Source organism: Ochotona curzoniae, unplaced genomic scaffold (assembly GCF_017591425.1).
Source record: "Ochotona curzoniae isolate NIBS_2020 unplaced genomic scaffold, NIBS_Ocur_1.0 scaffold_4683, whole genome shotgun sequence".
NCBI lineage: Eukaryota > Metazoa > Chordata > Mammalia > Lagomorpha > Ochotonidae > Ochotona > Ochotona curzoniae.
Genome location: NW_024467121.1, coordinates 13,530,648 through 13,557,657, shown reverse-complemented (window position 1 = coordinate 13,557,657; position 27,010 = coordinate 13,530,648). Strand labels below are relative to the sequence as shown.

Here is a 27,010-nt window from a genome sequence, read left to right as displayed (position 1 = left end):
TAGCTCACCTTGAAGTCATTTTCTTTGGCAAAATGCAGGATCATGTGTCTCCTCTCTCTGGTAGTGTTGGTGGCATCGAAAACCTGGGAGGGAAGGAAAATGGCCAGGAAGACACTAAGCTGGAGCTGAACAAAATTTAACAAAACCATCCACTTGTTTATTCCAATAATGTATCTAAAATGCCCTGGCCAAAGCCTCTTCAAGGTTGGGACTGCAGGCAGCCCTCCATCAGCCACTTCCTCCCACACTCAGGGACAGAAAGGGAGAGGTGGACATGGCAGCTAAAAGCAGATAAACACTAACAGCATCTTCTGGGAGGGTAGGTACAGAAGGGCGACTGGCGTCAAGGCCCTGGCCACAACCCAAGTTCCACCCTGCCTGGAGGAGAAGTCCAACTGCCACCAGGCTGGGGTAGGTAAGATATTTGTATGACTGAGCACACCGCCATTTGTGTGTCCACCATACAACCAGCCCAAGTCCCCAGGCTGTTCTAGCCACCTGCTCCCCTCATTTCTCATGACCCCAGTCCTGCTTGATGCTGTTCAGTATCCCTGGGAATATCCTCCTGCTCTGTCCTGGCCACTGGGAACATCTTCCTGCCATTGGGTTGCAGAAGCAGTTGGCTGTTCCTCAGACTTACAGCAATTTGGCCTCCTTCCTTGGTCAGGTAACTTTTGACATCTCTCAGGGCGGCTAAGGCACATTGCCTGCAACACACCAGAAAGAGAAACTGCAATCAGAGCCAGCCCAGCCACTGGAAGCTCCCTCACTGGCCCCAACAAACAGGAAGCCATAATTCCAGCTCAGGGCTGGCCAGGCCTTTCAATTTGGTGCAATGCGGATGGCCCCGGGCACCTTAAGGAGCTTGCACGCGCCTGCACGCATGGCTGCACGCCGGAACTACTGCTTAGGGGAGCTGTTCAACAAACAGATGTGTGGAGCCCACCCACAGATGCTTGCTGGACTGGCCTGTGGTGGACCCTGGCCCCTTCCCAAGCTTCCCAGGTGGTCTTAATAAGCAGCTGGGGGTGGGTGACACAGCACCAGGGATCCAGATCACCACCTGCCTCACAAGAAGAATCATTTCCAAAGCTACACGGATGATTCTCAGTGCGATGGACTTTGTGTTGAGCTTAAAAGACGTGGCTGCGGCTGCTACTGACCCACCTCCATCAGCTAAGGCAGACCCTCTGGGAACAGAACAAAGCAGCCAGCCTCTGGAGGCCAAGAGGCAGATCAGAGGGCCACCTGCAGGGAGCAGCCCTACTGGCCGGGTGGCTTCTCCTGCTCTTACAGAGTCCAGCCAAAAAGACAGAGTGAACGACCCCTCCTCCCCCCCAAAAATAAAGAAAAATGCTTGCCAGGAGGCTGGCGTCTTACTTTCGGACTTTCATGGCTTCCTCATTGTCAGGGCGGAAGAAGTTGTAGGAGCTATATTGCTTCACTGCCTCCCGGCGATACTCTCCCACGTTGAACACTGTGTGGGGGAAAGACAAAGGACAGCCCTAGGTGACCAAGCAGGAGGAAGGGACCAAGTTCCAGCCAGGAAAACAGTGTTGAGTAAAGGTGGGAGGAGAGGTGGGGGAAGATCAACGAACAAACACCAATCTGAACGCAATGACGACTCAGGATGGAAGCAAAGTGTGAATGTCGCAGTCCAGCCTTACCTGCTCCCTGCAAGCACTGGCCTGGCAAGCAGCTCAGCTTCCCCCAAAAACATAGTGTTCGGGACTGCCTGCATTATGTGACATTCTCTACTACAACCCAGGCCCATCGTGCTGCAGGGATTGTGAGAACAAATATCTTTTCCCAAGAGTGGCACCCCCGTGGGCCAGTCCCACACCATCCATTTTCCTGCTCTCAGTCCAGCAAACAGCAGGAGGACACATTAAAAGTGACTGGGCTCTGATAGCAGAAAGAAGCCAGCAAGAAGAAAAACATAGCTGGGAGGATGGGGCAGGTTCAAAGTAGCAACAACAGCCTGGAGCACGGAGAGAACTCTCAGCAGAGGAAATGTAAAATAATACTAAAAAAAATAGGACATTCAAGGACAATAATCTGCCCGGTCTGGGGCGGCAGCTCACCTTTCGTGGGGACACCGATCCAGTTGAGGTAACGAGTCAGTTTCTTGGAGATGTAAGTCTTACCCCGGGCGGGGAGGCCCACCATGACAATCACGGTGGGGGAATTCGTCAGCTTTGGTCCACAGGCTGGAAAGAACAAGAAAAAAGTAAGGTCCAGTGGTCCACAGCACAATGATGTGATCATAATCAATAATTTTTGACCTGTTTTGTATAGAATTTTAAGAGGAGCTTAGAGGCTCCAAACACAAAGAAACGATACTTAAATAAATAGAAATACGAATTATGCATGTAACATATATACATCATATACATGTAACAATTAGACACTGTATTCCATCCAGATGTGCAACTCTCATGTGTTAATGGGGGGAGGGGAGAGCCAGCCATTTGGCCTGGTACTTAGGGTACCTGGATCCCAAGAGTACCTGGGTTCAATACCTGGCTCTGGCTTCCACATCCAGTTCTTATTAACACCTCTCTTGACCATTAAGTCAGTAGTGATGGCTCAGGTAATGGGTTCTTTCCATTTCTGGCTCCTAGCCTTGCACCTGCTCCAGGTCTCAAGAGCACCAGAAGGGACTACACTCTCCCATCTCTCTCCAAATAAAAAATTCGGAAGAATTTTTATCAGTCATGTGACAAGCTAACAAACACAAGGCCATGGCCAACAATAAATCAAAATTCTGCTCATTTCCCAGCCCCTAAGCTCCTGCATTTTATGATCCAAAAGGATCACGGCCCCCTAGTGGCCAGAGGCCCAGTGCTGATTTACAGCTTCAGGGTGTATTTAGCACAATCCCAAACTCAAACCCCCACAACACAAAAGGCCCTACATCCAGCCTGGGCTCTCTACCACTGGTAGAAATGTCCCTCTCCCTGGGGTACAGAGAAGGGACCACAACACCAGGGATGATGAGGGAGAAAGAGGGAGAGGGCAGGGGGAGGTGAGTAACAATATGTCAGGCTGCAAGAAGTCAAGCACCAGCTTCCCAGTCCTCACCTGGCACGTGGGCACAGCCTTCCTAAAAGAAACTTTAACCTGACCTTCTGCTGCCAGGCAGCAAGCCATGCCAGGCCCTGAACCTAGGCAAGGGCAGACACCAGCCTGCCTGGCTTCTACCACTCAACCACTGCCCCACTTTCCTCAGCAGTTCCATTAACACTACCAGGGAATAAGGGCCTCACCTGGCCCGCTGAGAGAATTCCAGAGCAGCCTGTTCTGGAACCCAAAGACCTGAGACTTCTCAGGTGGACTCCTATGGCCTAGTGACTAGTGCTTGCACGCCCAGGCAAGGTGCCAAGTCCTGGGTGGTGCTGCCCCAGGACTCGCGGGCCACCGTCAGCCCAGCTGTCCTCGTGGCTTGCCAAGCACAGGCCACCTGCACGCTGGGAAGGGGAAACTCTGAAAGCCATTTATGGAGCACAGCCAGTGTCAGATTTGGACAGAGGCTGTGACGCACGGAGGAACCTCAGTGGGCAAGTGCCAGGGAGGGTGGGGAGAAAGCAGAGCCACTGTCCGGTGCACACCTGGGGGTGGGCAGGAAGGAGGACACCTGGCAAGGTCCCAGGCTGAGGTCCACAGCCAAACACCACCTTGTGACTCCACGGGCTCAGGAGATGAGGGGGAGAGGAGAGGGAACACAGAGAGCCCTAAACTGCATTCTTTGGCTTCTAGTGGCCCTGGAACAAGCAAACATGTTCCTAGAAAACAACAGCTGGCACTGTCCTGGGAGGGGCAGCGGTCATAATCATTAGAGTGATGTTAACCAGCACTGCGGGGCCTTCTGCCCTCAGGACAAGCAGACAGGCGGCTCCTAGAGGCACCCTGACACCAGAGACGATCAGACACATGCGTGCACAAACACCACACGCACATATGTGCATACAATCACACAGACACATGCGCACATGCACACTTCCGCTGCACTCATACATGGAACTGAGCCAAGGAAGCCCAGAGATAGAAGCTGCCTGATATCCAAATCGGGGATTAGACCCATCCACTCATCACTAATCTCCTGCACTAACACTTTGGGAACGGAAAAAAAATACTAACAAATCCAAAAAGGTAATAGCAGAGAAACCAAGACCCAAGACTTCAAGTGGCAGCAGGAGACTGGTGGTGCAGCCAGGGTCCCTCCTCCCTGGTCACCCAGGTCTCAGCAGGAACCACAGGGCCTTCCAGCAGAATCTCATTCCCCTACTTCCCTTTCTGCTTTTTTTTTTTTTTTTAACTCACAGCACAAGTCAACTCAAATCAACTTAATATAATCTCCATAATCTCCTGCCCCTGCCTGAAGGAAGCCCTTGGGTTTCCTCCCCTCCTTTCTCTTGACCCTGTTATAAAAAGTGGGACAACTCTGTCCCCCTGCCACCACCCTTGTTGGACCCCAGCCTCTTCCTCTTTCTCCTGAACAGCGTAATGATTGCACATGAAATACACCTGTATGTAATCTAAGATTCTCCAAGGAGTACGTGTGTGTATCTTTGGCATCATGTCTAACTTCTGACAAAGAAAGCTTTTGAAATGATGCATTTCATTGTCGGTTTTCAACATCAACTTCAAGATGCCTATTGGAGTTACACAGATGTTTGCTATGTTACAGGGGAAGGAAGCCATCTGTTTGGAGACCACTGGCTGGGCTAATATATACACACCCAACTACAGTCTGGTGGGCAGCTCGGGCTAAAAGGGTTGTCCATGGGTAAGGCCTGGTCACTTGAATTTAAGATCTCACCGGAGTTACCTAGACCCAGGTGAGGACCCTTGGCTCTGAAAAGTCATGTTCATTCACTTGGTCACTCATCAGACACACTCACAGGGTGTCAGGTGAGTCAGAGGATGGGTGGATGAATCGGGGCCAATGTCAGAGTGTTTTCCTGGAGCCGAGACCTGGCTGTCCGTAAGCCAGTCGTACCACACTGTATTAGTACCCAACACACCCTGGCTACTTGTTTCAGTTCTCTGCTAAAGGCCACCAAATAAACCCAGAAGACCAGCTGGTGTGCACGTGAGCTGCAGGCAGACTGCCAATCATGCAAAGAATCAGCCAGTTGGACGAGTTCAACCCTACCATCTGGTCAGGGCTGGCCCATGTCACAGCTAGCTTGGGAGACTGGCACCCCGGGTTCCAGTTCCAGCTCTCCTCCCTAGATTGAGCGACTAACCACGCCGATAACAACAGCTGCCCTCATCTACCCTACAATGTCCTAAAATTATTCTTAAATAAACTAATTAAAAAGGGGACCCGGTGCAATAGCGTAGTGGTTTAAATTCTTGCCTTGCAGGTGCCGGGATCCCATATGGTTGCTGGTTCTAATCCTGGCACCTCCACTTTCCATCCAGCTCCCTGCTTGTGGCCTGGGAAAGCAGTCAGAATGGCTCAAGGTCTTTGGAAGACCCAGAAGAGCTCCTGGATCCTGGCTTTGGATTGGCTCACTCCAGCCATTGTGGCTGCCTGGGGAGTGAATCATCAGATGGAAGATCTTCCTCTCTGTTCTCTCCTCCTCTCTGTATATCCGCCTTTCCAATAAAAATAAATAAATCTTTTTTAAAAAAAAGTTTGGAAGACTCTTGGCTGCAGCTCCCACACCTCCAACAAGTTTCCTTCTCTGGGAAATTCTATCCTCAAAAAACAACATGCGGGCGATGGACCGTGCCAGGCCCTGTACTTGCTAGCACATACAAGAATCTGGTTTGAGAACACCTCAGACAAAGTTTCTTTGGAGATCTCCCCAATCAAAATGCTGGACTCAGAACCCTAACCAAGAAAAGAGAGAAGACAGAACAGGTCAACCAACCAACTCGGCTATATCTTGGCAGCGAAATATGGGGCAAACAAAGACTCCATGATGGACTATGTCAATCAGTGGATTCTTCAAGGACCTCATAGTGCTTGGAGTGGCAAGATTGGCAGCGATTCATAACTGCTGAAATATCAAAACCATCTGAGCAAGAACCTCAGAGCATACCCTACATCCAGGACCTGGGGAGGGTGGGAAATTGGGTGGGCCTTCTCCCTTAATACCCGCCTTTAAACTTGAAGAAAACAATATGGAATAATAGTCTTACCCACTTTCCTGTAGCACTTGAACCTTTTTACCCTAATTAACTATGTAAAGATTGTCAAAAAAAAAAAAATACAAGTTCATATAAGTAGATGAGCTTGCTTCAGCTGCAACTTCAAGGGGAAAAACAAAGGGTTGTTTTGACAGATGACACTGAAGAGAGGATCCATCCCTATGGCTGCCAAAGGGAACTGAAATTGTGCTGGTTTGCAATAACCATCTCAAAGTCCTCCCACCAGAAGGAGGCAGAAGCCAAGCTGGGGAGAAAGATCGGTTTTAACCTGTAGTTACACGAGCTGGACCTGCAGGAGATCAGAATGCAGACAGCACCAGCACGCAGATGTGGGCCACTTGTCTGAGTGGGCCACCCAGACGGGACTCTCCTGACATCAGCAGTATCCTCCGAGTTAACTTCACATGAAGAAGCACATCTGAGTTATCCGCATCTCTTTTAAAACCTCTTCTGCACTGATTACCATGACTTTGCATGCATATTTTATGCTATCAGCTAATGAATTTGACTAACAAATGGCCTTTGCAGCCCCAGCCCTACAGTCTTCACCAGCAAAATGGAGGGGCAGATAAGATATTTTACTGACAAATTCAGAAGGCAATACAGCAGTAGAGTGTAAAGCATGAGGGGCTTAGAGTCCAGCAAACAGTTCTGAGCCTGGCCTCACCACTTCCTTTGCCCCCTGACAAGGTTACTGTCTCTGGATGCCTTTTGCTGTATAATAGGCCTCTGCACACTGCTGGGGAAGGCACTTCAGCAGTTTTTGAAAATGCTTACTGAGGAGCCCTGGGTGGCTACTAACTATCCATGTTTCAAACAGAAAATGAAGACTTGGCACAAGGGAGAAGTTCTACGGAAGAACTATGAGCAGAAGAACTATGAGCGACAGGACTTGGCTGGGGTCTTCCTTCCATGGAATCCTTCTCTCCTAAGTGAGGGCACTCCACCAGTGGCTGAACCCAGCAAGCTTCTACAATACAAGATGCCCGGGCCACAGCTGGGGCACCACTTACTGGGCTTGAGGCTCCAGGATGAGGTTCTTTTCACTGATTCTAACGTGCAGCCCAAGCGGAGAATTACTGCTAAACTCCAGGGACAAGCCTGGCATCTCCCAGGAAGTCACACGTCATCACCAAGGACCGAACTTGCTGCACGTGGAACCTACTTCCGAGATGAAAATCTTTCTGTCATCTGTCGCCAAGTCCCACACTGACCTCTGCTGACACTATCCTGGATCCCCGACCAAGGATCACCTGGCAGTTGGTCTCATCCCTCTGCACCTCACGATGCAGTCTCCCTACTTCCTATTTAAGGCAACCCTGTACAGAACAGAATGAATAACCACTGTGCTGCCCTGATGAGGCGGACCCTTTCCTTGAGGCTCATCAAGTGCCAGGCAGTGTCTTAGGGACCACCACACAGCATGGCACTCCTCAAAACCCCATTAGATGGACCGTAATGTCACGGCCAGACCTCCGCGTTTGACAGATGGGGTGGAGTTTGCAGCAAACACCCTGTGTCAGCTAGCACCCAGGCACCCAGTTAACGAGCCTTACTGTTTATAATAATTCTCCAGACCCTCTTTTAGTCATCAATCTCAGGGCAAATTTACTGCTCCCCTCCACCCCATGAGAAATCTACTCATGTTAACAGGTTTAGCAGGAGGAAAAATCATCACCCAATGTCCCCAATGTGCCAATGACAAGGGGTGGGGGCAGCTGTGATGACAATCCAGAAGGATGCCAAAAAAGGAAAAAAAGTCTTCCTTTTCATTCCAGTAAGAACCAAATGGGCCTATACACGTGGAAATCACGCCTCTCCACGATATTCACCCCCCACCCCGAAAAAAATCCCATTACTTGAAGCTAGACTATTCAATACACCCTCAGGTTGTAGATATTTTTCTAAGAAGGAAATGTCTCAGACTACACATGGGGATTCTGGGAGTGGGCAGGACAACAGACTCAATCCATCAGCTTTAGGCATCACATTCTCTCCCCTCAACATCAAGCTCTGAATGGTTCTGACAGCAATGCTCTCCCGTGCGTGAGACATGCAGACAGATGGGTTTCTTCAAGCCTGGAAGCAGGATGCATCTCCAGAGAATCAATCACTAGCAACTAAGTCCCATCCCGGTACCCAGCAGGAGAGTCTGCCAGGACAATCAGCACAGGCACACATTCAATCAAGCTAAAAGCCCCACCCTGTATTTACAGTTTACAAATTATGTTCCAGATAACATTTGTTTTATTCAAAAGTGGAAAGGGAGTGGTGTTGTTCCCTGAGGGTGCATGGTCCACCTCTGACAGGAAGATAAGCAGACCACGGGCAGCCCTGGTTTAATCAAGCATGTTGACAGGGGCTGGAGGAGTAGCAGAGCTGCCAAGATGCCAGTTCTAGGATACCACACCCAGGAGGGAGAAGTCGAAGTCTGTAGAGCACCGGCTACCAATCTCACCGACCTGGGGACCAGTGCCCACCACAAACAGGCTTAAGGACCCTGGCACGGGCCGGCCGGTGATTTAAGTCGGCAAAGCTCAGGGAGGGCTGTCATGTTCCTTGGTGGTGCTCCTGAGAAACGTGGCAGTCTGGGGAGACACCCGGCCAATCAACCGCCTGGCTCTCAGGTGCCCTCAGATGACCACAAGCCGTCTCCTGGGTTTGCACATGGATCCGCCGGTTCCTTCTCGGGCAACAGACCCAGCCTGGGCAAAATGCCCCACCTGGCAACTGGCCCTGGTCCATAAGTTGGGACTTCTGGGCGCGTCACCTGGCTGGGGTCTCCCAGCCAGTCCAATGGTAGAGGCAGAGGCAGCAGTCCCAGCGAGCACAGGGGTGACAGAGCTGCAGCGGGAGGCGCCCGCATACTCTGAGCCCCAGGGGACGTGTGCACGCGACTTCTTGCCCACTTGCGGTTGCGGCCGCACGCCTTCCCCTTCAACCACGCAATGGCTGTCCTGCCATCCCCCACCTCCCCTCTACACACACTCGGTGCCGGAAGGGCGCCCCGCAGTCACTGGAGCAGGGAGGGAGATGCGAGTCGACAGGGAAAATAAGGTAAAAAGAAGGAAGAGAGACACAGAAAGGAAGTCAGAGAAATACAGTCGCACATGGGACATAGAGGGTAAGGTGAAAGAAATGAGTGCACGTGGCAAAGCAGAACAGAGAAAAATATTCAGGAAGGGGAGACGGAAATCGGAGGAGGTCGGGAAGGGAGAGGGCGGACGCCAGAGACCCGAGCGAGGTGGCGGCCGCACCCCTTGGCCGCAGTCTCGGCGCCGGTGCCCCGGGCGGGGCGCGCGCCCGGCTTCCAGGAGGCGCACGCTTTGCGCCGCCTCGGCGCAGGCAGCCCAGGCTCGCCAAGCTCGCCGTTTCCGCGGCTACAGCGCCCCAGCCGCCGGACCCCGGGGGCGCAGTCGGCTGCCGCCCCCAGCCCGCACCCCGCAGAAGCGCACCGGCACAAAAGCGGGCGCCACACACAATGGCCCGGCCCTGCACGCGGCGGCGGCGCGGACGGCAGTCCCGCTGTGCCGTGCACTTGTACTCACATCTGGGCAGCGAGGGCCGGTGGTCCACCGGCAACCATATCTTCTGCACGCGGCTCTGGGTCAGCTCCAAGGGCATCTTCACTGCTGCACCCGGCGGCCCTCTACCCCGCGAGGGGATTCCGACGTGGGGAGAAAGAGTGGTCGCCGACCCCCGGAACAAAGGAAGAAGAGGGGTGCGTGCGCCGGCGCGCGGCCAGGCGCTCGCTGAGCTAACTAGGGGGAGAAAAAGACGTGCTTTGTGCTCCGAATCCTGGGCGCCGGTCCCGCAAGCGTGCTCGCTGATCCACTGCGAGGGAGGACGCGCGCAGGCACTGCCGGCTCGTCCGCTCCGGAAAGCACCGGGATGCGCGGTGACAGACGAGGGCAACTCGCCTGCTCTCCAACTCTGCCGGGATGCCCCACTCGCAGCCCGGCTTTTGAAGAGTCGCGGCGCACGTCAGCCTCGGGGCGGGCCGCATTCTTGGCGTCCCAGCCCCGTTTCTCCAGGGGGAGGAGGCTGGGCGGGCCAGAAGGCGGCTTTTGGGTGCCCTCTGCGGGCCGGAGACAGCAGCGCGATCGTGCTCCGGCAACCAAGCCCTGGGCTCTGACAGGCTGGCTGGCTCCAGACTCCTGTTATTGCCCTTCTGCTGTTAGCTTTTAAGACAGCTTCCTCCGGTAACTCGGAACTCTCACTTCACCTATGCTCGGGGACAGCGACGGCACGGCGCCGTACGTCCAACTGTAGTTTTGGACCCTCGTGGCCGAGTCTTTTCGGATGCGGGTTAACACGCATCCTACTACTGAGACCTATTCTAGCTGTGGGGCCCCGGTATTCTGCATTCCTAAAGCGCACTTCGGGGTCGGGTACAGCCCAGGAAAGGTGCGGGGAGGCATCTGGACCACGGCAGCTTCTTGATGGCACTTGTGAGTTATCGCCCACCACGATCCCTGCCCTCCGTCCTTGGACTGCTTGAATCCCTCCGAATCCTGGACTTGGACTGGGTGGGCCTTGATCCCCGCTTGACCTAGCCCCAAGACCGGGAGCCTTGAGAGGTCTGCCATACTGGACACAAGCAGCAAAGCATTGGAAAGGTCGAGAAGGCGGGCCTGAAAGGGAACGCTAGACTATTCGATGTGCCTCGATCTGAGAAGACAAATACATCAAACCTAAAACCCCATTCCAACCTCTGGTTCACCATGGGACTTCGTGCCCCAGGCTAACTACAGAAGCCCTCGTAGACCAAGCAAGCCCCTTAAGTCCACGGAGCTTCGTCTGCACCCCGTTCAGCTTCCCCTCGCCACTCGCCGGTGTTGTGGTGCTACCCTCGTTCCTTGCCCGGCGCAGGCGGTTTGCATCCGCTGGTGACACTGGGCCAATCGTGGGTGAACCGCAGAGATCTGTGGCGCTTGTAGCGAGGCCCCGGCGCTCGTGCGCGCCGGGTCGCAACAACAGGAGGATGCGACTTTAGTTAAGTGAAGCCTCAGCGAAAAGGTGCGGACCGCGCTGCTTGGCCGAGACGCGACTGAGCTGTGATGGGCGGGGAGAAGGCGGCGCCCGCTGAAACCACACTGCAGTGGAAAAGTCTGCGCAGAAGCTGCCACACGTAGCTCACGTCCCGCATGCTCTCAACTGGGAGGGCCCCTGGCTGCAGGGCGGCCGGCACAGCTGCTCCCTCTCGGTGGTGCTCCGACCCTAGCCCGGCCTCCGCTCCCGCCCCTGCTCAGTGTGGGGCTGGTCCAGGGGCCGAGCCAGTGCGCTGAGCATCACCCACCTGGACTCTGAGGCTTCCCTGCCCTGACTCCCGGACTCTCACGAGCTGCCCTGCCAGAACCTCCGCCCTGCTTCCCTCATTCCACCCCAGCTTTGCTGACCGGCTGCTTTCTGCACTGGGGCAGCTGTGCAGAAACCCGATGCATTTGCATTTGTACTTGTTTTCCTGCAGCGGGAGCAAATGCCAGAGGTGACACCCTAGAACTCCCAAAACAGAGCCCCACTCCACTCCAGAAATAAGAGTGGGCTCCTAAATAGGAGTGTCTCCTAAATAGGAGACAGAATCTGCGAGCGCCCGGAGCTTCCAGGAAAGAACCTCTGCCGGGAAGGAACACCTGCCCTCCAGCTTCCAGCTTCTCCGCGGAACGTTCCCATTATTTGCCCATCTTTGATTTCTCTCTCTCTCTCTCTCTCTCTCTCTCTCTCTCTCTCTCTCACACACACACACACACACACACACACACACACACACACCCCTCTCTTGGCTGGGCAAGCCTACTGGGTGGCTAGATTCTTCCACCCTTCTGAACGTGCAAAGACAATCCTGGTTTCAACTCTGGTGAGGAGGAGGGCCACCTCCTGCCCCATCTTCAATCTCCTAACCGAGCTAATGCCTTCGACCAAGGTCACCTCTCAGCAGGAGGCAGCTAATGTTCCCAGAGATCATTGCCCCCGCCCCCCTGCCTTATCTACAGCCAGCGACCATAACAAAGAGTGAGTTCCTTCCCCAGTCACCGCCTGCAGCACATAAACAGCCAGGAAAGGGAATGCACACAACTCCCCTGCTTGGGATATCTAAGTGCAAACTGGGAGTTTGAGGGACAGGAAGGCAGGCACATTGGTTTTGTTAATGTAATATCCAGGTAGAAACCCTTGCTGCCTTTGCATCCCAGGGTGAATGAAAGAAGAGAAAAAAAAAATCACCTCACTACAAAAGTACTAGCCCAGGGGCGGCACTGTGGCTCAACAGGCTAATCCTCACCTTGCAAGTGCCAGCATCCCTTATGGGAACTGGTTGGTGTCCCAGCTGTTCCACCTCTCATCCAGCTCCACATTTATGGCTTGGGAAAGCTGCAGAGGACGGCGCAAAGCCTTGGGGCCCTGTATCGTGGGAGACCAGGAAGAAGCGCCTGGCTTTGCATCAGCTCAGTTCCAGCTCTTGAGGCCATTTGGGGAATGAACCAGCAAATGAAAGATCTTTCTCTTTGTTTCTCCCGCTCTCTGTACATCTGCCTTTCCAGTAAAAATAAGTCTTTTTTTTTTTAACTGCTAGCCCAACTACCTGAATTCAGGGGGACATGGAAAGAAATGGCTAGCATCCTTCAATTCTTCCTAGTTGGGAAAATATATCATCTTCACACCAGGAGTCACGCTCTAGGACTACACCAACTCCCATCCCTCCACAGTCTTCTTTTTTTTTAAATTTATTTTTATTGCAAAGTCGGGTATATAGAGAGAAGGAGAGACAGAGAGGAGCATCTTCCATCCAATGATTCACTCCCCAAGTGACCACAACAGCCTGTGCTGTGCTGACCCAAAGCCAGGAGCCAGGAACTTCCTCCAAGTCTCACACATGGGTGCAAGGTCCCAAGGCCGTCCTCAACTGCTTTCCCAGGTCACAAGCAGGGACCTGGATGGGAAGTGGAGCCGGGATTAAAACCAGCATCCATGTGGGATCCTGACACTTTCAAGGCAAAGACTTTAGTGGCTAGGCCACCCTGTCAGGCCCCACAGTCTCTTAATAGAATAATTTATTTCAAGCTAGAACTACCCCTGGGCAAACTAATAACCTACACCCTATTAAAGCCTGAGCCAAGTTCAAAGTACTGGTCAACTCCCTTTGTTTTGTGTGAAAGAATAAGGGAGGGGTGGAGATAAGTGAGGTTAAGAAAACATTCCAAAAATTAAAGAAGGCCTGATGGGAACAGGGTTGGTCTGAGGGATGTTTCCCACCTTCTGCTTCACACAGACAGAAGATAGATCCCAACGGGGACTTACTGTGGGCCAGTTGTAACCCAGGGTGCCTGATGGAATCCTAAGGCAGGGAAAGATCAGGCAGCCATTCAGATAAAATTGCCCAGAACAACTGAGCTGTTTGGAAGGCAAGAGCCAGAGAAAGGCTCTCATTGTGCGACTGAGACAATAGCAGGACAGTTACTTAAAATGAAACTCTGACATTTATGAAGAACCTAGCAGGTGCTGGCGAAGTGCTTACAGAGGTGAGATCACTGTGCCTGGTCCAGCCTTAGAGACAGGCCTAGGGATGTGGTTTTTCTCCACAATCTTTGTTCCCATTCCATCCTGCTGGCCAGTAATACCTAGCCCTTCACCCCTGCTCCCAAACGCAGCTATAAGAGCAGCAACAAACATGATCCTGTGCCAACTAGGAGGACTGAGACTTTTTTTTTTTTAAAGATTTATTTTTATTATTTTTTTTTTATTGGAAAGGCGGATATACAGAGAGGAGATACAGAAAGGAAGATCTTCCGTCCGATGATTCACTCCCCAAGTGAGCGCAACGGCCGATGCTATGCTGCAAGTACCAACCTCCTCCCGGGGGAAAGGATGAGACTGCTAACAAGCTGTGGCAGGCTGCGGGAGTCCAAAGTTGCTAATTAGACACAAAGTGTCATTATTTGCTCTTGTGAAAAATCCCTTGTGTGAGACTGAAGCCAGACACCAAACAGTGAAACCAAATCCTTTCATCACCACCCACCCACCCAGTGATCAGTCGGAGGGGGGGGAAGGGGTGATGATCTTTTCAAAACAAAAAATTTTATAACTCATGTTACCCAATGTCACATAAAGAGTTTGAAAATTCAATTCATAACGTGCATGTGGATGTTAACAGCAGCTGTATTCACAATTATCAAAACACGAAAGATTGGGGCTGGAGTGGTAGCATAGCAGTTTACTACCACCTGTAATGGTCTCATCCCATATGGAGGCTGGATCGAATCCCACCAGTTCCTCTGCCAATCTAGCTTACTGCCAATGACCTGGGAAAGGAGAGGAAGATGGCCTAAGGAAGGTCTTGGGCCCCTGAACTACGTGAGAGACCTAGAGGAAGCTCCTGGGCTCAGCTGGATCCAACCCTGGTTACTGTGGCCATTTCGGCAGTGAACTAATGCATATTAAAACAAAAAAAATCTGTGTGTCTTTCCTTCTCTCTTTCTGAAAATCATAAAAATAAGTAAATAAATAAATAAAAATAGAAGCAACCAGATATGGTAGCCTAGCGGCTAAAGTTTCCGACTTACATGCGCCAGGATCCCAAACAGGTACCAGCTCTAATCCTGGCAGCCCTGCTTCCTATCCACCTCCCTGCTTGCAGCCTGGGAAAGCAGTCAAGGGTGGCCCAAAGCCTTGGGACCATGTACCTGTGTGGGAGCCCCAGAAGAGGCTCCTGGCTTCAGATTGGCTCAGCTCCGGCCACTGTGGCCACTTGGGGAGTGAATCAACAGATGGAAGATCTTCCTCTCTGTCTCTCCTCCTCACTATATATCTTCCTTTCAAATAAATAAATAAATAAATAAATAAATCTTAAAAAACAATAGAAGCAACCTGAATGCCTCTCAGCAAATGAACAGATGAGCAAATGATTCAATGCAGAGAAGAAATGAGTAGTTGAGCCATGAAAAATCACAAGGGACATTTGAAAGCATTACTGCTAAGTAGAAGAAGCCAATGTGAACCAGTTGCATACCGTCTGATCACACCTGCATAACACTGTGAGAAAGGGAATACTATGGAGGTAACAGAAAGGCTGGTTATGGGCTGGAAAAAGAGGAGGAACAGGCAGGGATGGCAATGAAACGACGTTGTATGATGCTATTTGGGGGGGAATATGGTCATTACAGGTTTGTGCAAAGCCACGGAATGCACAACACCAGGAGTGAACTTTGGACTCAGAGCAATCATGGCGATGAGGGGGAGGATGGGGAGGTATTGAAGTGTCCTGACGTGGTACAGAGTACTATCAGCAGGGGGGCAGTGATGGTTGCATGGGTGAGGCAGGAAGTATCTGGAAACTCTGCTTTCCTTTGCCATCATTCTGTTGAGAACCTAAAACTGCTCTAGAAAGTCAAGTCTACTTTGAAAACATTTAGATGGTGCATGGCACAGTGGGTTAAGCTGTCACACCATATGTCCTGCTGCCCCACTTCTAATAGCTTCCTGCTAATCCACCTGGGAAGGCAGGAGAAGATGACACACATACGAGGGCCCCCTACTACCAATATGGGAAACCCAGATGGATTTCCAGGTTCCTAATTGCAGCCTGATCTAGACCCAACTGCTATGGCTATTTGGAAAGTGAACCTGCAGATAGAAGATTTCTCTCTTTCCCTCTCATTCTCTCTCTTCCTCCCTCTGTCTTTCAAATAAGTAAATCTTTTTTAAAAACCTCATTATGTTTAATAGATGTCACACATATCAATCAGGTGGATTTAAATATCTCATTATGGAGGGCACAAGGAGGGGCCACTGTAGCCATAGTCTGGGTCCTGGGAAATCCCACCAAACCTACCAGAAAATTTCCATCACCTTCTGTCTAGTCCATGTTACCACCTATAGGCCTTTCCTTTCTTTAAGGACACCCCTGCACTTGGAGCTACATCGCTAAAGCTGGTAGTATGTAGGATCTAGCACCACACTCTATCACTTGATGTGCAAGAGTTATGCATTGTCAGCCTCCTCACCCAGCATCCACACAGTCAAAAACATACTGCAAGTTCAACAACTTGAGCTTGTTTTTTTTTTTTAACAAAAAGATTTATTTATTTCTATTGGCAAGTGGATACACAGAGAAGAGGAGAAACAGACAGAAGATCCTCCGTCCGATGGTTCACTCCCTAAGTGACCACAATGGCTTGAGCCAATTCGAAGCCAGGAGCCAGGAGCTTCTCTGTGTCTTCCACATGGGAGCAGGGTCCCAAGGCTTTGGGCCATCCTCGACTGCCTTCCCAGGCCAAAAGCAGGGAGCTGGATGGAAAGCAGTGTTGCAGGGATTAGAACCAGCAACCATATGGGATCCCGACACATGCAAGGCTAGGATCCCAACCACTACGCTATCATGCTGGGCCCAAAAATTTAAACTTCTTAAAAGTCAGATCCACTGTAGTCTACTGCTCGGTATTGTAGCAACATCAATTTCCTTGTCTAGGGTTCTCTGCTACAGTCACTTACAATGCCACCATTGGTGGAAGCTGGGTGAAAGGTTTGTGGAACTCTGTGTACTCTTGCAACTTCTTGTGAGTTCAGTCATTTCAAAATAGCAAGTTGAAATTTCTTCACAAAGTGTAACATCTCAGTTTGCTCAAATTCTGAAAAAAAAAAAAAAAAAACCCTAACAATACATGGATTGTGTACATTCCAGCCTTGTGGGAGGAAGGACCTAGAAAACAACAGTCAGCAACTCTGTGATGATTTGCATGTGCTGACAGCACTTCACTTCTTGCAAATGACACACTCCACAGGGAATCTGCATACCCCCCCCCAATACCCCTCTGCATCTGCAGGCAAACAGATCCAGGCTCTGCTTAATTTGCAGGGTGACTCTATTTGTTGACTTGGCGTAGACCTCTGGGAGGACACTCAAGGGTCAGTGGTCACTCTAAGTGATGTGCTTACTTGATGCAGAAGTAAAAAAGTCACCGCACAGGATTCGGTGCAGGAATCTGAGAGGGTCAAGCAGGGCCTGCTTTGCCCCAACAGGAAAGGTAACCCAAAGGTAGTCAAGGTACTGGCCTGGTCATACCGATGGCTCTTGAGGTGCCCAGAGTTCATCAGATGCTCACAAACAGCAGCTGTGTCACACATACACAGGATGAAGCTGCTGAAGCAATCTGAATGATTTTTGGTTCAACCAGAGAAGGGAAAGTGATCCTATGGCTGCCACTGTGCCATTACAGCAAGCCGCGCACAGATTGTCACAAAGAAATAGCTCCCACACCCATGAGAGGTACTTCGAAAAAAAAAGGAGAATACACACCAAGCAAAATAACAGCAGACAGCAAAGATAGACATGTTAGGGAAGGACACACCAAATACCGGCAGGCCCAGGGCAAGTTCATGTTGTGAAGCAAAGTTCACCCATAACTGGGAACAGACTGACCGTGGAGTTCATGTCCATCCCACTGTTCTTTAGGTTTTTTTCTGCCAAGGGACTGGAAGTCAAGGTCTCTCATTTCTTTCTACATGCAATAAGTACTCAGTAAGAACTGTCTGTACTCTGGGGCGATAAAGACGAGCAATTTACAGTCTTTATCAGAAACAAGAATTCACTTTGGAATTACATCATGGCTCCCCAACACACACACACTGTCACTGTCATTCGCCCTCTCTTCTCCTTAGACTTCATGACACTGATGCGCAGAAATATTAAATGAATTATGTGTAATCACAAAGCAAATAGACTCAGGAATAAAAAATAAGATCCTCAGATACATTGGTAGCTTTTTTTTTTTTTTGCATTTTTCTATGTTGAATTAGAATACTGAAGAACTTTTTAGAAGTTAATTATTTATTTGAAAGAAAGAACACCACAGAGAGGGAGAAACCAAGACAGAGAAACAGAGAAAAAGAGATCTTCCATCCACTGATTTATTCCTCAAATGGCTACAACAACCAGGTGTGTACCAGACCAAAGCCAGGAGCCAGAACTCCATCTGGGTCTCCCACATGGGTGGCAGAGTCCAAATACTTGGGCCATTTTCCGGACTTTCCAAAGGCATTACCAAGGCGCTGGATCAGAGTAAATCATCTAGGACTGGAACTGGTACTTCATATGGGTAGTGGCATTGCAAGTAGGGTCTTAACCCACTGAATTACAATGTCAGCCTCTTGATGACTTTTCCAATATAATGCTGACAACAAAATTTTGAAACATCCTTGATATAGTCTCTGTATGCATTAATAATGTATAAATAAGAATTCTCTTCAAAAATCATAATGAAGATTTGGGCCTCACACAATAGCCTAGTGGCTAAAGTCCTGCCTTGCACATGTAGGAATCCCATACGGGCATCAGTTCCTAGCTCAGTGGCTCTGCTTCCCATCCAGTTCCCTGCTTGTGGCCTGAGATAGCAGTTGAGCACAGCCCAAAGCCTTGGGACCCTGCACCTGTGTGGGAGAAGAAGCTCCTGGCTCCTGCCTTCAGATTGGCTGAGCTTCAGCTGTTGCAGCCACTTGGGTAGTGAATCAACAGACAGAAGATCTTCCTGTCTGTCTTTCCTCCTCTTTATATATCTGACTTTTCAATTAAAAAAATAATAATAAATATTTTTTAAAGACACCATGGTAAAGATTAATAATTAAAAACCTACAAATGATCCTATAGTGTAAAATGCTTAACACATGACCACAATAAGCTGGATCCCCCAAAAGAGATTCATGTACCTGTAACTTCATCAGTTACAGCAAAAATAAAAAAAAAAAAAAAAAGCATTTAGCTACTACAGTTAAGGTTGATTTCACAAGGAACAACAATTTTAGGAAATGAATCAGCACCAAGCAAGAAAAAGATCTGAAGAAGGCCCTGGAATTTCTGTGCACAGTAGTTCTCTCTTATGGATAGGGTTGGGGGTCCGTGCAGTGGATGTGGGGGACATGAAGGAGTGAGGAGTATTGTTCCATTGCAGGCAGGGCCGCAAGGAACTTACTGCTGTTTGGCAGTGCCCGGTGTATGTCTCTACAACCAACTGAATGCAGCTCCACCTTCTTTTGCATGGGCACTGACCACCCTGCAGAAGAATTCTAATCCATCCAGGCATTACTTGCTACTGTGAGGCTGGCCTTTTACTCAATGTGAGCTTGGAGGTTAATGTCAATAATACTGTCTTGTAAAAGGGCCTTCTATATTCTGTATTTAGGGTTTCATTCTTTCCTCACTCTTTAGGTTCCCCTTTTCTTTCTGATACAAGATTGAGTTGTAGGATAAGAATTGTAGCAGGAACTTCTATTGTTTTTAGGTAAAACAAATGGCAGAATTATCCTTAGAAACACCCACTTGATCATGAGCCAGAGTTTGACTGATTTTGTATAAATAAAGCGGACGGCTTTCGTGCATTATCCATTATGATCATGAAATCCTAGTGGTCCATCTGTCTTTCCTCTTTGCGCCTCATCCATGTACCCTTCGCGAGTTCTGAACTCAGCTGGAGCTGGACTCCGGCAGGATAGAAAACACATTCCAAGTAGGTGCCTAACGTCATGATCAGTACTGAATGCTGTATGTATGCTCTGTTTGCCTGTACACACACATAGACATTAAAGTTTAATCCATAAACTAGCACAGTAAAACAGGGACTAACAACAATAGCTAAAAATAAAGTTGGACAAAATACTGTAATACAAGTTACAGGAATGTGGTCCCTATTTAAAAACAAACAAACAAACCTTACTTAACCTTCGTCTTTTTTTTTTTTTTTTAAAGATTTTATTTTATTTTTATTGGAAAGGCAGATATACAGAGAGGAGGAGAGACAGAGAGGAAGATCTTCCATCCCATGATTCACTCCCCAAGTGAGCCACAACGGCCGATGCTATGCCATGATCTGAAGCCAGGAGCCTCTTCCGGGTCTCCCACGCAGGTGCAGGGTCCCAAAGCTTTGGGCTGTCCTCGACTGCTTTCCCGGACCACAGGCAGGGAGCTGGATGGGAAGCAGGGTTGCCGGGATTAGAACCGGCGCCCATATGGGATCCCGGGCATGCAAGGCAAGGACCTTAACCACTACGCCATCGCACCAGGCCCTACCTTCACCTTTAAACTGGAAAAAAAGCAGTTTATAACTTTGCTTCAGCATGTCCATTGTGCCAGCATCACTATTCCTATACTTCAGGGCCATTATTAAGTAAAACAAGAGTTATTTGAACACAAGCACTGTAATATCACAATATAAGAGAATGTTTCGGAAGGTTCGTGAATACATGAAATTAAAATCTAAGTGCATATTGGTACAAGGCATTTTCAAATCCTTTTTAGTTTTTCATAATACCAATTCTTCATTACTGTTTGAAGACTCCTCTACAAATGAACTTCAAACTTTTTACACTAAACATAAGCTTATGCTTTTTAAGATTTATTTATTTTTATTGGAAATGAATTTTTTTTTAAAGATTTATTTTTATTATTTTTTCATTGGAAAGGCGGATATACAGAGAGGAGAGACAGAGAGGAAGGTCTTCTGTCTGATGATTCACTCCCCAAGTGAGCACAACGGGCCGATACTATGCCAATCTGAAGCCAGGAGCCTCTTCCAGGTCTCCCACGCAGGTGCAGGGTCCCAAAGCTTTGGGCTGTCCTCGACTGCTTCCCCAGGCCACAAGCAGGGAGCTGGAAGGGAAGCGGGGCTGCTGGGATTAGAACCGGCGCCCATATGGGATCCCGGGCGTGCGAGGCGAGGACCTTTAACCACTTGCGCCAACGCGCCGGGCCCAGGAAATGAATTTTTTTGGAAAAAAAGGACAGACACAGAAGAAGAGCTTCTATCTGTTGGTTCACCTCCCAAATGGCCACAACATCCAGAGCTGAACTGTTCCAATGCCAGGAGCTAGGTGTCTCCTACATGTATCCCATGGTTTTCCCAGGCCACAAGTAGGGAGTAGAACTGGAAGCGAAGCAGCCAGGCCATGACCTGATGCCCATATTGGATCCTGGCAGTTGCAGGCACAGGACTAGGCAGCTGAGCCATTGCACCAGCCTGGGGCTTACTTTTTAATTGCACTTTCCATGAACTTTCTGAAGTTTATACTTGTTTGGATACCAAGATGACTATGCAGTGACTAATGGCAGGTGGCTCATAACAAGCGAGGAGATGCTGGACAAGGTAATGATCCACATCCCAGGTGGGAAGGAGTAGGATGGCAAGAGACTTCCTCACACTACTCAGATCAGCACACAACTTAAAACTTACACACTGCTTCTAGGATTTCGCATTTAATGCTCAGGCCATGGTTGAGCAGGGTTATCTGAAATCACATGTTGTACCTCTCAATGGTTTTAAGACGTTTTTACTGGCCAATCAGAAAATAAATAGATAAATACTCCTGTATCTCTATCTTTAGTAAAGCTATTCAATAGGGGTGACTGTTGTGGTGCAACAGAGTATAAGCAGACAGTTGTGGTGCAATTGGTACTGTCCAACATCACCTCCTACCAGAGCTCCAGAATAACTCCTACCTGTTCCACTTCCAACCTAGCTCCCCCCGATGCACCTGAGAGCACAGTGGAAGATGACCCATGGATGTGGGCCTCTGCCACCCACGAGAGAGACCTGAATAGAGTTCTAGGCTCCTAGCTTTGGCCTGGCCCAGTCCAAGCAGTCGCAGCCACTTAGGGAACAAACCAGCAAATAAAAAGATCTCTTTCTCCTTTCTCTCCCTTTTTTTTCTCTCTCTGTCACTCTGCAATAACCTTACAGTCTTTTATTATATGACAAACTTTACAATTTTTTATTGTTAAGAAATATAGTGTTCCAGAGCAGCTGCCTCTCTTGGAGGTTTTAGACAATGTAACATCCATGAACTCAGCAACAGATCTGTCCCACAGGAACCACAAACAGAGCTTAAAGTTTCATACTAGTAGATGGCGGAATATAGTAAAGACGTTTAAACAGACAGAGAAATATTAGCCAGTGTAAAGCAGAGACCTCCCTGAGATTGCAATGGCCCCATCGGGAATATAATACCTATTTTGGCATCGTATGGGTAAAAATAGGTCCATGCAGCCCCCAGACCTAATGGCTAACTGGTTCCAGCAAGATCAGCAGCACCAACAACTTAGCTATATAGGACTCCTGGTGTCTCCCTAACCCTGGGACCTGCTCCAACTGGAAATAGGAGTAAGGTCATACAGGACACGGTGCAGCCTCAACATGGTGTCACAGGAGGTGGAGACTAGCGAGCTAGGAGCTGGGGTTACAGAGACCATGGTGGAAGTCAAACATAAGAACTCAGGCCTGGAACTTGCTGGAGGGAGTGGCATAACTGACTGCAAACAAAGAGCCTACATCAACCACACTAAGGAAAATCGAATTGTAAACCTGTGGGTGACACAGCTTAGAAACCTGCCCTAAGGTGAAGAATCTGATAACCAGAAGTACAATGACCAAGAGCAAAATAGAAGACAAAGGAACAATGAATATTACTGAAGACTACCCTGGAAAGGAACAAAAGTCTTTGCCAACTCCAGAGTCAACTGAGGAAGACATTGAGAAAATGGGGGATACAGAATTCAAAACACTTGTTATAAAACTTCTTATCAACAGTGAAAAGCATGTAAACCAGGCGTTCAAGGAATTTAAGGAATATGTTATCGGAGCCCAGCTCCAGCTGAGTTCAGAACTAGAGAAGGGTGCATGGATGAGGCAAAGAGGAACGAAACGAACCACTACAATTCCAGGATTATAATGGACAATGTGAGAAAGCTGGCCCTTTTATTTTTATACAGAAGCAGTCACAAGCCCTAGCTCAGACTTTTTACAGCATGGTCAAGTGGGTGTTTTACCTAAAAACAATAGAAGTTCCTGCTACAATTCTTATTCTACAACTCAATCTTGTACCAGAAAGAAAAGGGGAACCTAAAGAGTGAGGAAAGAATGAAACCCTAAATACAGGTCCCTTGATTAGCATAAGGTCAATGGGGACAGCCACGACAGTAGGAATAATAAAAGGCCCTTTTGCAAGTTATTATTGACATTAACCTCCAAGCTCACATTGAGTTGATATATCAGAAATGAAGAATACAGTGGAGCAAATTAAAAGTACAATGGAGAGTCTCCAAAATAGAATGAAGCAAGCAAAAGAAAGAATCTCAGAATTGGGAGATACTGTGTTCCTGTCACCAGGGAAAAACAAATAAAAAGCTGGAAGCAGAGCTGGTTCAAACTAAAAAAGGTATTCAAAAATTGAAAGACACGGGCCCGGCAGCATGGCCTAGTGGCTAAAGTCCTCACCTTGAATGCTCCGGGATCCCATATGGGCGCCAGTTCTAATCCCAGCAGCTCCACTTCCCATCCAGCTCCCTGCTTGTGGCCTGGGAAAGCAGTCGAGGACAACCCAAAGCTTTGGGACCCTGCACCCGTGTGGGAGACCCAGAAGAGGTTCCTGGATCCTGGCTTCAGATCAGCACAGTACCAGCAGTTGTGCTCACTTGGAGAGTGAATCATCGGACAGAAGATCTTTCTCTCTGTGTCTCCTCTCTGTATATCTGACTTTGTAATAAAAATAAATAAATCTTAAAAAAAAAAAGAATGGAAAGACACTATTAAAAGGCCAAATATAAAGGTTATGGGAGTCCTAGAAGGTGCAGAAAGAGAAGCTGGGTTTACAGATGTATTTAATGAAATACTAAAGGAGAATTTCCCTAATCTAGAGAAAGAACTAGGAAACATCCAGGAGAGGCATAGAATTCCCAACAGGCTTGATCAAAAGCAATCTTCAGCATGACACATGATCATCAAGCTCTCTTCAATTGAACATAAAGAAAAGATCCTTAAATGTGCATGTGAAAAATATCAAGTGACATACAAAGCAATGCCAATTAAACTCACAGGAGATCTCTCACAGGAAACTGTTCAGTCAAGAAGAGAATGGAGCAATATATTTCAGATTCTAAAAGCAAAAATTGTCAGCCCAGAATAATATATCCAGTAAAGCTTTCCTTGTCTTTGAAAATTAAATAATTCGTCCACAGTAAAGAAAAGTTAAAAGAATATGACTCTTCCAGACTGCCCTACAAAAGATACAGATGTTCTCTTGACAGAGAAGAGGAATAGAACCCACCAAAACCAAAGGCAAACATGAAGAACATCCCAGTAACAAAAACAGAAGACTAAATCAATGAATAGTCCATTTGTAAATTGACAGGATTAAATTAACACCCAATATCAACCCTGACTGTAAACAGTTTAAACTCATCAATCAAACTTCATAAATTAATAGATTGGATTAAAAAATCCATCAACTTATTGCCTACAGGAAATGTATCTCATCAACAAAGATGTGCAAAAAATACCTCATGGATTTGATTTTTTTTTTCATTTTTAGAGCAGGTTTATTGTGATATTATTTACATGCTACAATATTCATTCGTCATCTTTAGCTAATCCCAAATCATCACTCCAAATGGAGGCTCCATGCGTATTAGCTGTTACTCTCTGATTTGTTTTTTACTTCCATCTCTTCAAAATACTTTCTTTCTTATTAAATTCTTTACTGACTCATAGATCATACAGCAGCATCATTTTCTTCAAGATTTTTTCTTTTTTCATTTCTTCAGCAACACATTAGTCATTCAGCAGCATGTTATTTAACTTAACTTTATGTCATTTTTAACTCCTTTTTTTTCTTCCTATTGTTGATTTTGTATTGTGGCTTTTCATTTAATGGAATGTATAGTAATTGTGTAATGGAGACTATCATATCCAGTAGCATGTTATTTAACCTAATGGCATGGTAAATTTCTATTTTTCTTCCTGTTGTTGATTTTGTACTGTGGCTTTTCATTTAAGGGGATGTATAGTAACTGTGAAATGGAGACTATCATATCCAGATATGAGGATACAATGCAGTATGCATCTCTACTTCCAGACCAAAGATAGACTCCCAGTGAAACTGTTAACTGTATCTTGACAAAAGGATATTGAACTCTCTGCAAAATGATAATAATAATCTTGAAAAAGAGAAATTAGAAAAAAGAAACAAATTTCCTACTATTAAAAAGAACCTGGTGAAACTCATTTCAACAATAAATTTTGTCTGACCTGATATCCAAAATAGTTACCATTTCAACATATCAAAATATTTTAAAAAATATACTAACAGAGCTTGCATTCTAATTTCTACACCAAATGTCAGGAAGCAGGGAAGCAGCCAGACTTTCAGAAATCTGCAGGAATAGCCATCCAGAGAAAGGACATGGACAGAGGCCCTGGGGTGCAGCCTGATCCACAGAGGAGCACAGCACACGGAAGTCAGGGCTGGCGAAGGAAGGAGGCAGGGAAGGGCTTCAATCAGCACCGCCTAGCAGTAGAAAGACTGTCCGTTCATTAAGAAAGACAAGTGCCATTGGAGGGCACAGACAAGAATGAAAAGTGTAATAACACAATTCCACAGGCCAGTGAGCGACAGGCTTGATGATCACCTGTGTATTCATCCCAAGTGCCATGGGGACAGTAAATGCTGGTTGACTGAATGAGAACCTGCTTGAAAGGAGTGGCAGCTAGTGCTATTGAGAACAGGCTGCAAACAGGGGCATTGTAGGAGGACACTGTGACCCTAAAAGGTCAGGGAGCACAGGATTACAATTGATTGGATAATAACAACCAAATGGATATCTTTTTATAACTGATTGGATATCATTTGTATGAGAACAGTTGAGTGGATAGCATGTGAATGAGAACACTTGGTAGAATATACAAAAGGAGTTCCAAACAAAAGTATAGAAAGTATTGATGCATTTTGTTGATAAGCTCCATGCTTCCTCCCTTATCCCATAAGACCCTCTGTGTATAAAGTCTGATGCCACTAATAAACTTCCGCTTTTGACTATTAGAGTCCATGTGTGTTATTATCGGCTCTGTGCACCAAGTCCATTGCTGTGGACAGCGACAGGGCATGTGTGTCTTAGATCCTGAAGGAACCAGAAGGTCAAGTGTGTAGAGAAGTCTATAGGAGAACTCGTAAGGCCTCAAACTACCTGGCTCTCAAATCTCTTACCCTTTCCGCCGCTAACAACCTTTATCCTTATGACATGAAAAGAGGAGGGTGAGCCAGAAAGCTTTATTCTAAAAAGTTCCTCTAAAAACTGACTACAAAAGGTGATGGGGTGGGGGGGTTGGGTAGAAAAAGGACCATCATACTGTGTTAAGTGAGTAGCAAGGAGCCAAAGAATATTGCCATCTGAGATGAGAATAAATGCGTGAGAGATTTATTGAAAAGCTGATCCATCAGGCTACGTTGGCTTCTGCCAGCGTGGCTATTACAGTGACCCAGATCTCCATTCTCTTGGCCTTCCCGGGCCCAGTATCCTCTTAATTACCACCCAGCTTCCCTTACGCAGAGAATCCACCACATGGCGCCCTTCTAATTACCATGTGCCTTCCAACAGACTCAATTAGCTGGGAGCTGACCTGAATATTCTACTCCAGCTGGTGTCATTGATTGTCCTGAAAATGTTATTAAGTTTATTTGCTATTCTCTTACCAGTATGGTTTGTGACTCGGTCTCCCTGTGCTTTATATCTCTGGGTGCACTGCCAACATTCAGCTTTGACAGAAGGAAATCAGAGGACCAGACACTGAGCGTTAGTGTCCCACACAGACATGGCTAGCTGCCTGAGGAGGCATGCCCAGGTGGCGAGCCAAGTCCCTCTCGGACCCTCAGTCTTGTTCTTCCAAGGTGAACCGTGCAAATAAGTCTTACAGGGGCTGGTGTTGTGGCATAGAGCACTAAGCTTCCAGTGGAAACACCTACATTCTACCTCAGAGTATGGGTCTGAGTCCTGGCTATTCCACTTCTTACCCAGTTCCCTACAAACACACATGGA

At 48.0% G+C, this 27,010-nt stretch overlaps 1 protein-coding gene across 9 annotated transcripts in view; it reads right to left on the bottom strand.

Annotated features, from left to right (window-relative positions):
- Positions 1-27,010, bottom strand: part of PFKFB3 (6-phosphofructo-2-kinase/fructose-2,6-biphosphatase 3) — an 85,398-nt gene that overhangs the window by 14,540 nt on the left and 43,848 nt on the right. For 5 of the 9 annotated variants that reach the window (XM_040968170.1, XM_040968172.1, XM_040968174.1 and 2 more), the window contains exons 1-5: positions 9,714-9,862; positions 2,085-2,210; positions 1,381-1,477; positions 641-707; positions 9-83 (exon numbers count right to left, since the gene is read on the bottom strand). In XM_040968170.1, coding sequence (XP_040824104.1) covers positions 9-83; positions 641-707; positions 1,381-1,477; positions 2,085-2,210; positions 9,714-9,789 — 441 coding nt within the window. In that variant the 5' untranslated portion in view covers positions 9,790-9,862. Of the gene's footprint in view, positions 1-8; positions 84-640; positions 708-1,380; positions 1,478-2,084; positions 2,211-9,713; positions 10,106-27,010 lie in introns of those variants that run through there. The other 4 variants (XM_040968176.1, XM_040968175.1, XM_040968179.1 and 1 more) reach the window with 3 other exon arrangements.